Raw genomic sequence first — 17,202 nt, forward strand, 5'->3', positions numbered from 1 at the left:
CATGGAGATGGGCAATTTTACTTAGCCTTTCCCTAAACATATATGGCACGAAAGCGCTTCTAAAGTAATTCGGAAGACATTGTAAAAAAATTAATCTACCCTAGTATATAGCCTTTCCTCCTGAACCTACCATACTAAAAGTCTCTACAGGATTCCACATGAGAACAGATTAAGTATTTATTCAATACCTTTAACTTAAGCAGGGAAGATATCAAGTCACAATTGTATGCAAAATCAACTTTTGTGCACACAAAGTAAAACTGTCATTTGATTCCTACAGCAACCTAGAAGATTTACGTGGAGTATTTACTTTTTTAAAAAAGCCCCATACATACTACAGTTCCTGGTCATTACTGGCCAGCATGTGTCATTTATTACCCCTAGGATTGTGGAATTTTGCCTGAAAGATGCTATATGAAAAGTTGTTCATCCAACAAGTATCATGTTCTCATATTCAAACATATGCATCCTAAAAAGGATCACACACACAAGTGTTATGACAAAACCACCCTAAACTGGGAAGATATAGTAGCTTAATGTTTTAAACAGCTGCTTCAAAAGATACAAACAATGCATAACATGTATAGCATGAGCTATTATAACTTAAGTTTTGAGATAGTCTTGTTTGTATAGGGGAGACAGAAAAGAGCTTCAAGTGCATTAAAAAGGTGCTAAAAACCCTCTTCCTCAGGAAGTGATTTTAAATAGTCACCTACTTCCAATCCTGAATGCATATATTTGCAGATATCAAAACCTGCTATTATTAAATATGAAACTTATGGTTTGTAGCCACAACACATGTATTTCACAAGCTTCATTTATTTTCAAATAGATAACCTATAAAAGAACACAGGGCTTTTTAAAGGCATTTTAGACAAATTGCAAACATACTGGAAAGCGCTTTCCAGTCTTTTTCTGCTATATTTGAAGTAGGTTAGTTTTGGTCTGTTCAAGAGAAGAGAACTAACTTGACAGGAAGAGCTACCCCACAGGAAAAACTAACCCACAAACTGATGTAACAAAATGTGTGCTTAATGAACAGGTCTGAACTACTATCACCAAGTGTATTAGACTGTTGAGCCATGCAATATAAAAAGGGGGGGGAAGGAGAGAGATTAAGGGGTGCGGTACTGGAAAAGAGGAAGACATTTTACTTGGAGAATACCAAGTCCCCCTTTTAAAAATCCACCTTTCCCCTATTAGAGGCCAAATGCAATACTGGGATGGTGTCCAGTGTGAAGTACAACCCAGAGACCACAGCCCAAGTAAAAACAAAAAACAAAAGAGCAAATATAAAGTCCCAGAGGTTTTTGGTCCTGATGTACTGCAAACAGAAATACTGAGCCCCCAGATCACATTACTCTGGGAGGTATGCATCTTGATCTTATTTAAGAGAACTGCAGCTGATTTAGGAGGGACTTGTTGAAGCTGAAATGAGGGAGGGAATAAGTTTGGAAGACAAGAGTGTCTTAGGGTGGGTACATCTATACTGCAATAAGAACTGCAACACTGAGGGTATGGTTACACTTGAAACTTCAAAGCACTGCCGCGGCAGCGCTGGGAGAGAGGTCTCCCAGCGCTGCACGTACTCCACATCATCATGGGGTTTAGCTTGCAGCGCTGGAAGCCGTGCTCCCAGTGCTGCGGCACTGTTTACACTGGCGCTTTACAGCGCTGTATCTTGCAGCGCTCAGGAGGGTGTTTTTTTCACACCCCTGAGCGAGAAAGTTGCAGCGCTGTAAAGCGCCACTGTATCCAAGGCCTGAGTCTCAGAGCCCAGGTCAGCTGAAGAGCTCTGTGTAGCTCAAAAGCATCTCTCACCAGCAGAAGATTGTTCAATAAAAGATATTACCTCACCCAACATCTCCCTCTTCTTAAAGGAATGAATTATTTAAACAAGCTGACATCACGAGCAAGAACAGCTTGCAATTACTCAGGTGAGTAGCCATGGGCTGAGAAGACCACTCGTTACATAAGGTGTTCAGGTGGCACACTGGACCCCCTGGATTAGTTCCTACACCAAACTACATTATACAAACACTTGATCATGGGTCAGTTAAGATTAAAATGAAATTTGGAATGACAGAAATAAGTTTACTAGACTAATATCTGAGCTCTTTTTCCATTCCTCTTTTTCCAAGTCAATATTTCATTATTTATTTCGTTCACTGACTGCAATGTGAAACCTCTCTTTTTAGAAAGTGCCAAACTTATTAAACAGTAGAACAGACTGCAAAGAGGGTAAATGGGAGGGGCTAGAGGATAAAGCTGAACAGGACTGAAGGAACAAATGCAGATTTAACAAAGTTCCAAAACACAGTTACATATCCTATTAAACCAAGGCCTTAAACCTATCCTGCTCAGAGTACTTGCCTTGGAATACCCAACATGAGTTCAGAGTCTTGCAAACTTCATATTCTTAAATCAGTGTTCCATTTTAGTATGATCGTTGGTCAAACTAGGCCATGATCAGCAGGAGTTTTGCAACGGAGTTTACTGGGAGCAGAATGGAGCTCTTAAAGTTCTCCATACAAGAGGATCGTACTGTTTTTGTAGATGTTTCAACTGGAAAAAATTTATATAAGTCTTATTTAGTGACAAAAACTCAGATAGTTCTGATACCAATCAAACCATAACCCGCCATCCCCCCAAATAATTCAATAAAGTTTGATATTTAAAAAAGTTAACTAACCCCTCCCAGGACCCCAATTTTTCTAGGGACAAAGTGTATCCCCCATTAGCAGGGGCAGTGGAGCAGTAGTGGCTGCCTGCATGCTCCTCTCAACTGTCAAAGAAAGAGGTGAAATGGAAGCACCTTGACTGGATAAAACGGGCTTCATTCAGAGAACGGGAGAAGGAAATAGGCAAGGGGCAGGATGAACTCTGATGCTAGGTGCTCTAGGTGTTTAATGCAGTAGGAAGCTGGCTCTGTTCCCCAAGGGCCCTGTTGCTTCCCTTTGCACCCCACAATCAGAATAGAGCTACCTAGACAATTCCAATCACCTCCTAGTAGCATTTAATTCTGTTTTTGATGGAAATTGTACAGCCCTACTAGCAGCCTGTATCTCTCTCCTGGATCTCAAAGCAAGGTGCTGGAGAAGAAGCAAGTTTCCATCCTGAGAAGGGAATCACATAGCCACTAAGAGGGGATTAAAATCAAAACAAAAACCAGTCTGGCTCATGTGTGCAGCATAAGGAAGTTCAGTCAAAGCCAGCTTCGCTGCCTTCCAGTCTGGCCCCCTGAGATGCTGGCATCAGCTCTTCCATTTCCCTTATCTATTTTGGGGTTGATCACTTATTTCAACTCCGAACATTTATCAACTTCTAATGGGGGAAAATGTGGGAGGGAGTAAAGGAGAAGCTTCTGAAAATAGGGAAGGGACCCTCTGAGACCAAGACAGGCTAAATCGCCATTAAAAATAATCATGTCAGCCTTTGTCTAATATTTCATAGATACTTTTCCAGATGGAGGATGACATTCAAGGATATAATTATGGAAGAATAAGCTTGGAAAGGCCATCTGTCTCATATTAAGTTAAAAATCACTTGCGGCAAATACGGCAGCAGAGCTGTGTTTACCAGAATCTAAGAAGTTCTCCTTCAGGAGGGGAAACGACCCTGTTTATGTACATTTCATGCCAAAGGAGACAACTACCCCTTTTGCTTTCACCTCCACTCCCCAAAAATTCTGCACACAATACTGATGAGTAGGACAAATATTCTGGCTTGCATGTGCGTTTTAGTTGTATCTAAGCCTGAAGCTTTGTTTTCGTTATAGAATGGATGCAGAAAGTCAACAAGACCAGATAAACTGTCCCAGTACATAGCTCTGCTAATTCCTACCATCACTGGATAGAAATAGTGTCTACTAAGAGCAAAGTTAAAATTCATATCCTTTTATTCCTATGGCTACAATGTATAGATGTAGATCTCAGACTATCAACTGGCTGTAGAAAGAACATTTTTAAAATCAGGCAAATTTGTTATTAGTTGAATTCTATTAAGTGTCTGAAAACCCTGACCAAGAAGTCTTGTCACTTCACAAAGTGAGGAAATTTCAGTCAACTGCCATTTGTAACCATCCTTAACTAAGTTCTTACTTCTGCCTTTTAGGGCTGGTCTACACTACGGGGGAAAATCGATTTTAGATACGCAACTTCAGCTACGTGAACGTAGCTGAAGTCGAATATCTAAAATCGATTTACTCACCCATCCTCACCGCGCGGGATCGATGTCCGCGGCTCGCCATGTCGATTCCGGAACTCTGTTGGGGTTGGTGGAGTTCCAGAATCGATATAAGCACGCTCAGGGATCGATTTTAACCCGCCGATACGGCGGGCAGTCTAGACGTGGCCTTAGAATCCTGTCGAACATATTGCAGATAGTAAGTAATGCAAAGTACTTGATTTTATATCCGAAGGAAAACAAAAACCAACCAAGAATCAAACACAAGGGACAGGCATTTTGAAATGGTTTACTTAAGCCAACAGTTGGCTAGCTACCTCCGTTTGCCAATCTGAAAGGGTAAGAGTTTAAACATCATTTTGCTGTAAATATCTACATCTAGTGGTTCAATGTCGTCTCATGTTAATATATGAAAAAGACCACTCCTTTGTAAACAGAGGGCAGTAAGTATAGCCCAAGGTTACATCAGTAACAGGAGGTACAAAAAAATAAGCAACTTGAAAATTGGTTACTACAATTCTTAGAATATTTAATTTTTGCTCCAGTAATATGGGATTTAGGACTTCAAACCCACTGACCTATACTAAAAAGATACTCTGCCATTATGGCTGACGCACTCAAAACCTTATATCAACACAAGGTATGAAGAGCTGGCATTAAAAAGGTATTTATAAGTGCATTGTGCAAGTTATGGAAAGCAATTTAAATAACTAATCTATTGAAAGGGAATCCTTTTTCAATTACAGGAGTGAGGGAAATTTACTGGACAATTCTCACTGAAAGAAGTTGAGCTGTTAGTTTTCTGCTGAAGTTCATATTAAGGCAACAGGAAAATACTCAGATTTAATGTGTTATTCCTCTTTTTGCTCTACTAATTTAGTCCTCAGTTAACATTAAAAGTGGGAAGAACAACAAAATCAGGACTTCTGGAGCTTCCATTTTGTTTACTATCTTGCTTGTGCAGAAGCATGCAACAACTATGCAGTAGTTGATGAATACTGTACAAACTGCTTTTGTACAAAGCTATGTGAAAACAATTTATGAATATTTATTCAAATAAATGTTTTGCACTGAATAAAAATGTAAGCTTTGCATATTTTTTGCAAGAGTTATAGCAAAATGAGTTTACCTGCAGAGGCATTCACAGGGTTAACATTAGAGACTATTCGGAGAAAATCAAATTTCAACTTATATTAGCACAGCTAGTGTAACAAGAGCAGCACTGTGCTCCACCTACTGTCAAGTTGTCCACATCTCTAAGAGGCAACCAGAGCTTAAAACACAGTACCTTATGCAGATAAAGATCAGATCATGGGCTACTGTTTCTGCATTCCACCCCTCTCCCCTCACTTCTTCCTGAGGCTGGAGAGACAGGACTTGTGTGTTCTGCTGGACTGCATCTGTGCTTCAATGCACAGCCATTACTGTGAAGCATGTGAGCTTCTCTCCGATATTGTATATGGTGGCAGCTAACTAAGAGGTACAATCCTCTATCATTGATCAGTTTAACATTTCTCTTATTTCCCCCTCAGTTATACTTGCAATATGAAAATGTTCTCACACCAAGGAGCAAGGACAGAATGGATGCAATTAGTTTACAGTAACTTCAGAGACTTGAGTGGTGAATTCCTTCCCAACATCTATTAGGGGAAAATATGGAATTCCCTTGACAAACAACAACAATTAGATTGGTGGCTGTTCTCAACATTGCTCGTCTTTCTGTTGCTGTCTGAAAGACAAACGGCCAGGCTTATTGGCCTACTGTTAGGTTGGCATAGTTGACATACACAGCAAAGCGTACCATTCCTTCAATAAGCTATCCTATTTCTGAGCTCATAAAGCATACAGATTTGATAGAAGTGGAAGTGCTCTTGTTACACCAAAGAACTTTTATAGAACAGGGAGTGAAAATGCAGGCTTACATTGCATCCCAACAGTTATCACGCTAAACTTGGGAGAACCATCTCTGGGGATAAGAATAGTTCACTCTTAATAACTGAAAGAAGTTACCTCACCTCATAACTGTCAGCTAGAGTGCCAACTGCAGTAGTCTGTCATCATGATTTATCCAACACGACTACAAACTGTTCACACTTTAACACACTTGCATGATGTCTACTGCAATTTGTGTGTGCATGCAAATGTTTTCTATTTATTTGGAAGAGATCGATAAAATTGCTTATTGTATACGTCAGCAAGCATTAGCTATAAGTACAGACAATTCTGATATGCTGACAAATAGCAAAAACTAGTTATTCAGTTCTGTGAATGCCAAGATTGGAAACTGCTATCTGAATCACCAACTGAAAGTTTACATATATTCAGAACATAATGAAAGATTGAAAAAACTCAACACATTTAGTAGGGAACATCAAATTGTTTCTCTTCAGTACAATGGCACCTGTGGTCACAAAAGATTCTACAGTACTTTTCATAAAAATGAAACTCTCAGTGTCTGGGCTAAATTCCAATTCTAGTAGTTGGATTCTGCCTGCCTACATTCTTCAGTCAGTCATTTTTTTTATTTATATATCTTCACTTCCTCTTCTAAAAACACTTTAGCATTACTTCTGCAAACAGATTATGTGGAACAGTTGCCACATGAGAGAATAAGGAAAGAAATAGCTAATGTAGCTATCTATGGAGTAGTGTAGAACCTATTGGGATGAAAGAGGCTTGATAAACCTACCATATTTGATCAGAAGAATCTAGAAGGGAAAGCCAGAAAGAAATAAGAAGAGCATCTTCAACAAAAACTTATAATTTTTCTGTCTGTTATAGCTAAAACATTTCTGCGAAAGTTTAAAATAGGATTTAATTGTTTATTAATTTGACAGCATCTTTGCTCACTTTCCCCATTGCTCAAGAGACCCTCATAAAACAAGGGAGCAAAGAGACTCATTACAAAAAGTATACATTAATTTTAAAGAGTTCTCAGGACACTTCAAACACTACGCCCTTGAAAACTGAGACTTAACATTAGTCAATTTTAGAAAGTATTCAGGTCCACAATTTCTTTTTAAAAATTTGTAAATTATGACTGCATCTCATCTTTGAAGGAAATGTTAATGAAAGTTACTTTTAATTGGTTGTACAATCTTATTTTATTTAAAAAAAATCAATTTATTCATTGCTGCTGACCTCAGACAATTTAAAATAAAGCTGTGTTAGCATCTGTATGCCATTTGGTATGGCTGATTTTTGTTCATCAAGTTTTAGTTCTATTTTAACTGTGCTTTTCAAAATATGTTTTCATCATGGAGACAGAAGAAGGAACACCGATCTACTTGAAGACACTCATGGCTTGAAACAGGATTTGCCCATATTTGGTTTTTGCGTACACCTACAGATATTCCTTCAGCTCTACTTAGGTGAGATCTTCTGATTTGAGACTGAAAACATTAAGCTCTGCAGCTGTAGAGGAGTTAGAGAAGTCCTAGTAGACTTAAGAACAAAGTGAAAAGAGGGACAGTATTCAACAACAGCACAATTCAAGCACTGTCATTCGTATCTATTTGCATAATCTTTTATATGCTCTATTACAAAAGAAAAATATGCACCCTGAGTAATACATAAAGAGACTCTTAAAGTTATGTTAATGCCTATGCAAGGTTTTGTTCTTTAATTATGAATGAGGCTTCAAGAGCTCAGTTTTACTCATTATAATACTTTATTGGCAACAATTGGCATGCTATACAAATAAGGCATTTAACTAAATAGAGAGATATACTCCATGAAGAGGTCCTTACAATCAGGTTTTCAACAGTTTAGCTGCTGTAGCTGACAGTTCACAATTGCAGCCATTCATTAGAGTTCCTGGAATATAGCCTGTGCAGTTCACATTGGTCAGCTATCTCTGGAAAATGATCTGTACTCTGCTTCTTTTCCAACATGCCTGGTAATATTTTGCCCCAGAAGTCTGCCAAACTTGTAGGTGGTTTGAACAAGCTCTCTCAGTAATGTATTCTTTTAAGAGTGGCAACATATCTTTTCAAGTGCCAAAACACAGTCCTAAGCTAGCATGTATGTTTGGACCCAACAGATTAGTTTCACTATTTGAGTATCCACCTCTACAAAAACAAGACCGTATATTTCAGAAGTTAGTGAAATACTCCAATTTAATTAGATTTTATTAAGATCTGCAACTCCATTTCACCAAGAACTTTAATTTGTATTGTTTTTAAAAATTAAGCAGGAAAGACCAGATAGAATTTTCTTAGTTTGACACTTACCATTTTTCTTCGTTTCCCCAAAATATGTAGTAATTTCAACACAGATCTATGCTAGTGACTAAATGTACTATATCCTTGATTCTCAAATATTGTTGCATTTTATTCAGTCCACTGACTTAATTTGGAGAAGGGAACCAAAACTGTTTGTTATGCAAGTTATAAGAAGTATCTGCAGTCTAAAGCATTTTCCCCTCTTTGTAAAAGCATCTGCTATAATCAGTACATTAAGTTTTTTTTTAAATCTTTGTTGCATACCAACATTTCTCTATCCCTTGCTCCTGTCATTTGAGATTTACTGACTAACCATTTCCTCATTATTCACTGGGTCAACAGTAGGACTAGATACAATAGTTTTATTCAAAATCTTGTAAAGAAGAGAACAACTTAAATAAGGGTTACCAAAAATCAGATCCAAACCAGAGTTTGCTTGCCACCTTACAAGAAACATTTTAGATCTGGTTACTGATGAATACACAATACACCTTAAGACAAAAGTTTCATACTGACTGCACAGATGCTACCTAACTCTGCATACATCTTATGCAAATTGAAGTCTGTATGAATCCTAGCCTTCCCATTTTAACTTTAAAAACAGTTACTATATTTAAATATGTAACAGCTTACAAAATAGAAACCTTGTATATGCAGAGCTACGTATGAACCATTGAAAGACCAACATTTGAGATTCTTTTTAAAAAAAAGTTACCTATGTAACGAGTTCATTCTTTTGTCAAACTATAAGTGCTGTAATTTAATCAGAGGTATCAAACATCCAACCATTTGATATATTTACATAAACCATAAGAAGATATGAAAATTAAATGTTCATTTTTAGACCCTTCTAGCCCTTACGGTTGCAAAGAAATATCCTTCAAAATATGTGCCAAATGTAAACTAACAGTGTTAGCTTCCTGAGTCTGCAGGCAGCCTAAAACAATGATTCATGGTGTAAACTCTAAAATCTTTTAATTTCAATCATACAGTCAACTCTAAGCCCAGTGATGACATTTCAAGGTCAAACTATTTCCCTGCTTATTGTTTTAGCAGTAACATGGGTGCAAATGAGCCCACAGGAGGTTGGAATTTAAGTTGTTGAAAAGGAAAAAACTGAACCAAGAACATGGAGGAAAACAGTAAAACTGGAAAGAAACAGGAATGAAGAAAAATAGTAGTGGTCCTGAAAGTGAACATAGTTTTCCTACCAAGTGAAATGAATGCAACAATAAGGTACTGAACAAATAGCTAAGCATTGGTTTATATACAAGAGCCATTCATATTTTCCCCTGGACTTTTTTTTTGTAGTGTGAGGGAAGCAGGCTATCCTCAATTTATAGTCTAGCCCATGTACCATGATTTAAATGGAAATTTGGCCCCCTCCACTGAATGACTGACACCAGTGTTAGACTATGTATCACCCCAAGCCTAATTCTCTCTGCTATGCAGTCTCCACTGTACTATACATTGCGAACTGAAGGCAGATTTTGGCCCTCCAAGATTTAAACTTTACATTTAAAAAAATCTGAGTTGTTACAGAAAGGCTGCTAGGAAAAAAGGGGGGTCCATTTGTGTCTAGATTGCAGACTGTTCTAGGTGACCTGCAAATAGGGTTAAAAGTCACAAGGAATGCTTCAATGGCAAGGATAAAGGCATTCAAGATATAGTTTACCTCTTTTAGGTTCCCTGAATTCAGTCTTCTCCTGTTAATATTCCCCCAACATACACAATGCTTGGGAATGTACATTCATGGAAGCCCACTGAAGCATGGAACTGGCCTACTTGGGACAAGAGTGAACTGTATTCAGTTAGGCACCCTGTCAACTTCAAAATCTTCTCAATTACAAAAATGGAAGTAATTCCAGGTATTATATATGTGACTTCCACTCCTTACTCCCTCAGCAACCTCTTCCTTCCCTCCTCCCATTAATATTTTCCTAGTTTAAAAAAAAAATCTTTTCTGTGCTGCTGCATGAAAGACCCACACAAATAAGGAAAGCATATGCACAGGAGAAACAGTAACATTATCTGTACAAAGAGTGCTGTGAAATAAAGAGCAAACAAATCATTTTCAGTTATGTTATTTGCACACAAAGAAATGTGATCTAAGTTCACTGTGTATCTTTAGGTGCTTTCTGCAGTGAACTGTACAAGATTCTCCAAGTTATTTAATTTCTTAGGCCTCAATCACGCAAACTGTCCCATATGGACTGAATCCTGTACAGAGCCCCACTGAAATTTCCACCTGCGTATAATAGCTTGACAGAATGGAGTCTTTGTTTATAAGGTTCAAAAAGGCTTAGAGCTTTAAACACCCACGCAATGAAGTACATCTAGTACTTTACCCTCACTAAAAGCTAGCCTCATGTTCTATAGGTTTCCTTGGTTAGTGCAATGTCATAGACACTGAATATACTTTCATGTCACACTAAGCAGAAACACATGACTGAGAAGTATAGGTACCTTAAGAGAAACATACAAATTGGGGTACTCAGCATAGAAACTAACACAGGAAAAGAGTATGTTAAGAATATAACTGTCACCTTCTAGTTCTTATTTGCAGATTTACTTCTAGATGGGAATAATTAAGAAACAAACTCAAGAAAGAAACCAACAGGACTCCACTGGCCATCACATACAGCCCCCAGCTAAAACCCCTCCAACGCATCATCAGGGATCTACAACCCATCCTGGACAATGATCCCAAACTTTCACAGGTCTTGTTACAGCCAATCCTTGCCCACAAGACAACCCGCCAACCTGAAACGTATTCTCACCAGCAACTGCACACCGTACCATAAGTAACTCTACCTCAGGAACCAATCCATGCAACAAACCTCGATGCCAACTCTGCCCACATATCTACACCAGCGACACCATCACAGGACCTAACCAGATCAGCCATACATCACTGGTTTCATTCACCTGCACGCCATCAATGTAATATATGCCATCATATGCCAGCAATGCCCCTCTGCTATGTACATCGGCCAAACTGGACAGTCACTACGGAAAAGGATAAATGGACACAAATCAGATATCAGGATGGCAATATACAAAAAACCTGTAGGAGAGCCTTCACCTCCCTGGCCACACTTATAGCAGACCTTAAGGTGGCCATCCTGCAGCAAAAAAACTTCAGACCAGACTCAAAGAGAACGCTGAGCTTCAGTTCATTTGCAAATTTGACTCCATCAGCTCTGGACTAAACAAAGACTGAATGGCTTGCCAATTACAGAACCAGTTTTCTCCTCCTTGGTTTTCACACCTCTACTGCGAGAACAGGGCCCCATCCTCCCTGATGAACTAACCTGGTTATCTCTAGCTTGCTTGCTAGCATATATATATACCCTGGAAATTTCCACTACCTGCATCTGATTGAAGTGGGTATTCACCACGAAAGCTCACGCTCCAAACGTCTGTTAGTCTATAAGGTGCTACAGGATTCTCTGCTGCTTTCTGAACATAACGCATTTCTCCCTTAAAAACAAAACCTTTTGAAAAAGGTACTGATAACAAGATGGTACTATTGCAATGAAGACAGTCAAGCATTCCTACTGACATTCCCAAAGAAGTTAGGACCTGAGGGCAAGGAGGCTGATGAAGCAGAAAAGGCATCCTCTACGGTTCCACTATAGCAAGAGTGCTAAGGGAATATCCACAACAAATGTGATGTCTTTTGGAAGTCTGGAAACTATTTTGAGCTTTATGATAGTCACTGCAGTGGCCTATAATAAAGTTAATCTTTTAAGGTAACAGACTTCCAAAGATCTAATACATTTTAGTGCTTATAAACAATCAGCATTTATAGTTTTGATAATGACTATAAGAATTTGTTTACTTGTCACCAAACCCCCAATCCCATTATACCGTGATTTACATAGTATATCAGATTGAATCTGCATCATGTGCACAATAACTATTTTATACCAGAATATTTCACTGAATCTCCTCTCCTTTTAAAAAAAGAAACTGGAAATCAGTGTTTTGCATTAAGCTTTTCTGGGTTTTAAAGTTACACCTTTAAGAGAGCTACTGAAATTACGCTCTACCTTCGCCCACACGAGAGCAAAAGTTTTTACTACTACTATGCACAAGCCAAATTTTTACATTTCAAAATGTGATATTTCTTTCTAGATGTGTGAACTATTCAAAGACATGTCATGTAACAAGAATATTTTTCATTTTGAAAAGGTTATTCTGGTTCCCTAAAGAATGATAGGCACATTTCACCACACATTTCTGTCTTCTTGTTAATAATCTGAACTGTAACAATGTATTTAGCTCCCTTTACAACAAGGTTGCCTCACCAAGATCACTTTCAACCCTTAAGATACCCCTTTCCCTGACAGCCTCCTTCAAAATTCAGGCATATTTGATTAACTTAGGACACAGAACTTTACTCATCCAGCAAAACCTATAGAATATATAGGTTTTTTTAAAAAAATATGTATACTTTAAGGAATCTTAAAAGTCCATCTACTTCAGAGGAAATAAAGGAAAAAAACCAAAACACTTTGCAACTCATACAAATCAATTGATAGTATGTGCTCACTGTACCCTTTACTAAAAAGCTGATAAAATCTGACTGTTCCAGTCAATATTGCCTAACAAAATAATTCTCTATTAATAATTAAATTATATGTGTATTGAGAGGATCAGAGATTCCCTAAGAATGGCTATGCTAAAAGTAGAGGGAGAGTCACTTTTGTTAAACTCACTGGACCACTATATAAAATAAATTAAAAAAGCTTAAATTATGCTAATACATACAAGTATTTTCCTAATTTATACTGCTGTTGAACTTGATTTTTATGATCTCTGCAATCAAGGGATCTGGCTAATGCTAGTTCTCTTCAAATTAACCAAGACAACACACATTAGTCAGTCTCTAGAGCACTTTTTTTTTTTAATCTACTACAGTATAGCAACCTATTAGCAGTTGACAGCTTTGAAATTCATTCAGAAAGAGATGGGCGGAAGGAAAGACTATTTTCTCATATAGTATGTACTTGTTACCTGCTAACTACACATAGGAGAGCAAGTAGTTACATGAATTTTTAAAGTTATAATAAAATGGTTCATACCTGTCTTCATCACCATCAACAGGAATAGATATGCCAAATACAGAGCTGGCAAGACTGTTCATAGGAGTAGTTGCAGGTAAGTGAAGAGGATTTGTTAGAGTGTCTGGAATGGGAGGCTTCACAAGAGGCTTACTTTCAGCAACGAGAGAAAGTGGTGGCTGAGGTAGGGGTTCTGATTTTCTTCTAGTATCATCAATCTGGCCTACTAAAGTTTGAGTCTGACTCTGAAACTGTCCAAGGTTGGATTGTGGCAGACTTGTAACTACATTAGTTGTGCCTTGCATTAGAGAAAGTCCAACTTGTTGTTGGACAACACTGGCACTCCTACTGACAGATGTATGGCTGGTCATCTGTGACTGAACTAAAGTAACAGGGACATTTGGCATAGTAACAGAAGTGGTAGACACACTAGGCACACTTGTACCGGGCACAACTGCAGGCACATTCTGAACTCCAGAGATTATAGCATGAGGAGCACTAGGCATTCCAGACACTTGACTACTTCCACCCATTTGATGCTGAGTAATGGATTTCTGTTGCACAACCCCTGTATGTCCAACGCTTTGCTGCGCCACACCTCCCAGTTGCGGTATGACAGACTGACTTGGTGGAGTCTGGCCACTCTGCATCAATCCTGATCCCTGTCCCACTGCTTCACTAGGCTGTGGTGAAACTCCCATCATTGGTGCTCCAACAGGTGAAGGATTCTGGCCAGCCACTTGACCCACAGAAAGGCTGGAAGCTCCAGTACTTGGAACAGAGCTTGTAGTAGGTTGTTGAATAGTTCCTTGACTCTGTGTAACTGTCATGTGTTGCATGTATTCTGTCTGGCCAGAAGCTTGTGTTGGCAGTAGATGCACTGGTGGAATTTGGGGCTGAGGATAAGCAAATTGCTGAGGTTGAGTCACTGGTACATTTGCTTGCTGTACCTGCTGCTGTGACATGGGCATGCTCGGTTGGGCTACTGTTACATTTGGAGGTGGCATACCCTTCCCATTAGGTGCCCCCTGTACACTCTGTATATTTACCTGTGACTGAGTTTGCTGCGGCAGCACCACAGTCTGCTGACTTGTTACTGTAGCCCCAGAATACATTGGCTGAGCAGTACTTTGAGGAATGGCCCCGCCTATGGGCTGCTGCAGCTGCTGCTGCTGCCCAATGACAAAATTAGGTTGCTGTAAAGAGGGCTGGTTCATTTTCTCCGTCTGGAGCAGCTGTGACACAGCAGTAAGGGAGCTGTCAGCTAGGGACTCTGGGCCCTGTGCCGATGCTGGCACCACCGACATTACCATGGAGCCCCCCGTGGCACCCAAGCCACTGTCTCTTTCCTGAGCAGCCTGCTCAAAGGTGCTGCTATGTCTAATGCAATCCCCAGTCCTGGCCAGGACGCCACTACTGTCCGGGTCCCGGTCGTAAAATTCCATACACGTCCATCGTCCCCGCCTATAGGGCTCCCCCGTACCGTGATCCAGCTTGATCACCCTGAAGCGTGAACTGCATGCGCCCGCAGTCGACTGAGACATGGTCCCGGGAGCGGAAGCCTGCGCACTGCTGCCTCCTGCCGCCGCGGAGGGGATCTGGGCAGCAGTTACTTGGGGCACATTGGCGCTTTTGGGCATGGCCCCCCCGTTAGCTGCAGCCGGCGGAGGCGCAGCAGCCGCCCCCGCTGCCGCAGCCGCCAGCTGCCCATCCAGGAGAAGGTTAGGGGAGACAGCACCGGGAGTATCGGCGTCACCCACGTTGTTGAGAGTCTCCTCAGAGGAACTCCTTTCGCAGACATCCTCCGGGCCGTAGTCTGTGGCCCGTGACACATCGAAGATCTCGGAGGAGACATCCTCGGTGCGGGACTCGTCTGGGTCGTCCAGGCTCTCAGTGTCCTCGGTGATGCTGCTGGCCACTTGGGCCGTGGTCACGCTGGTGATCTGGAAGCAGCTCTTCTTCTTGGCCGGCATCTTGGACATGGTGCCTCCTTGGGGAGGGAGTTCTGCCAGCAAGGGTGAAGCTGTCTGCACCCCGGGGAGAAGGTAGAGTCCGAGCCCGTCCGAGGGACAGGCGAAGGTTGTCACGATCAATTAGGCGAGACCCGGACGCTATTATACATCCTCTGGCTTCCTCCTCAAGCGTCTGGATCAGCCACGGAGCCCTAAGCTCATCGGGCACCACACTGGGCTGGTGGTCGGCTGGGCTCCTCCTCTTTCTCCACCTTCAGCAGAGCTCCGGGCCGCTCAGCAAGCCTCTTCCCTCTCGCTGGGCAGAGGATTGTGGTTACGGGCTCCGGGCCTTCTCTTTCCCTCTTGAAGCGACGCGGCCTCCTGGGCCTCGCAGTGCGGCCGCAGCGGTAGTACCAGGTGAAGCTCTTCAGCAGGCTTCCTGCTCCTCGCAGCGCGGCCGGGGGGGGGCGGCGTCCGGCAGCCCCGGGGCTCCTGGGCGGGCGAGCAGGCCGCTCGTGTAAGAGCCAGTCAGTCCCCGAGCGAAGAGGAACCACGGCAGTAGCGGCCGGCTGAGGCCAAGCCCCCTGGCTCTCCCGCCCACCCCGTCTCTTGTAGTCTCTACCTGGAGATCAGCACCAGGCGCATCTTGGTGGGAATGAGCCCGCTCGCAGCGACCCCCGATAGTCCCAGAGGCGACAGCCGAGACACCCCCTCCGAAGCTCCGCAAAGCGACGGGAGCTGCAAGGGAGCAACCCCCGGCCCGCAGGCGGGGCGGGGTATCGAGCAACGTTGGGCCCAGCCCCCGCTCGGTGCGCTCCGCACTCAGGCACCTAGGGAGCTCAAATTCAAACTGCTCACTCCCCTCTCTCAAGATGGGGCTCAAATTGTACGCAATGCATTGTGGGAAGAGCGACGACACTCACTCCCCTCTCCCAGTCCAGCACCGTGCTGACATAGACACGTTAAACCCGCCCCCTGCCCACGCACTGACGGACATTCGTTCCCAGGCAGAGCGCTGGGTGGAGCCTGGGCTGGGCTACCACACCACGTAGGGGTGAAAGCTCCTCCTCAGAGCGTCGCATTAACCGTTTGGAATGTTCCATCGGCTGGCGTCCCCCGCCCGCCCGGGTGTGGTATCGCCCTGAGGTGAAAGGGGTGAGCGCCTGCTTGCACGTTCAGGGCTGTGTGTTCTGGGGGGGTGATGTCCCTTCCCCGTCCCCAAATGGGCCCAGGTTCAGTACACGGGATTTGTCTCCCCCCGGGGGCCCAGTGTTCAGTACGGGGCCACGCTCCCTCCCCCCGGGGCCCAGTGTTCAGTACGGGGCTACGTCCCCTCCCTCCACGGGGGCCCAGTGTTCAGTACGGGTCTGCACCCCTTCCCCCCCCCCCGGGGCCGTTCAGTACGGGGCTACGCCCCCTCCCCCCCACGGGGCTCAGTGTTCAGTACGGGGCTGCGCCCCCTCCTCCCCGGGTCGCAGTGTTCAGTACGGGGCTACGCCCCCTCCCCCCCACGGGCCCCAGCGTTCAGTACGGGGCTGCGCCCCTTCCCCCCCCAGGGGACCCAGTGTTCAGTACGGGGCTACGTCCCCCCCCGGGTCTCGGTGTTCAGTACGGGGCTACGCCCCCTCCCCCCGCGGGGCCCAGTGTTCAGTACGGAGGTACGGCCCTTCCTCGCACGGGCCTCGGGAGCGGTACAGCGGATACTCCCCCTCCCCCTCCGGGACCTGGGCAGAAGTACGGGGATACGCCCCCTTCCCCCACGAGGTCCCGGGT

General features: G+C 42.7%; 1 protein-coding gene across 1 annotated transcript in view; it reads right to left on the minus strand.

Moving 5' to 3' along the window:
- The window catches only part of TSC22D2 (TSC22 domain family member 2), a 42,313-nt gene extending 25,905 nt beyond the window's left edge, over positions 1-16,408 (minus strand). Inside the window, exon 1 of the mRNA XM_032806221.2 lies at positions 13,499-16,408. Within this exon, the coding sequence (XP_032662112.1) occupies positions 13,499-15,459 (1,961 nt within the window). The 5' untranslated portion in view covers positions 15,460-16,408. The remainder of the gene's footprint in view (positions 1-13,498) is intronic.
- Between the last annotated feature and the right edge of the window lie 794 nt (positions 16,409-17,202).

The sequence above is a fragment of the Chelonoidis abingdonii genome, chromosome 8 (assembly GCF_003597395.2).
Source record: "Chelonoidis abingdonii isolate Lonesome George chromosome 8, CheloAbing_2.0, whole genome shotgun sequence".
Classification (NCBI taxonomy): Eukaryota; Metazoa; Chordata; order Testudines; family Testudinidae; genus Chelonoidis; species Chelonoidis abingdonii.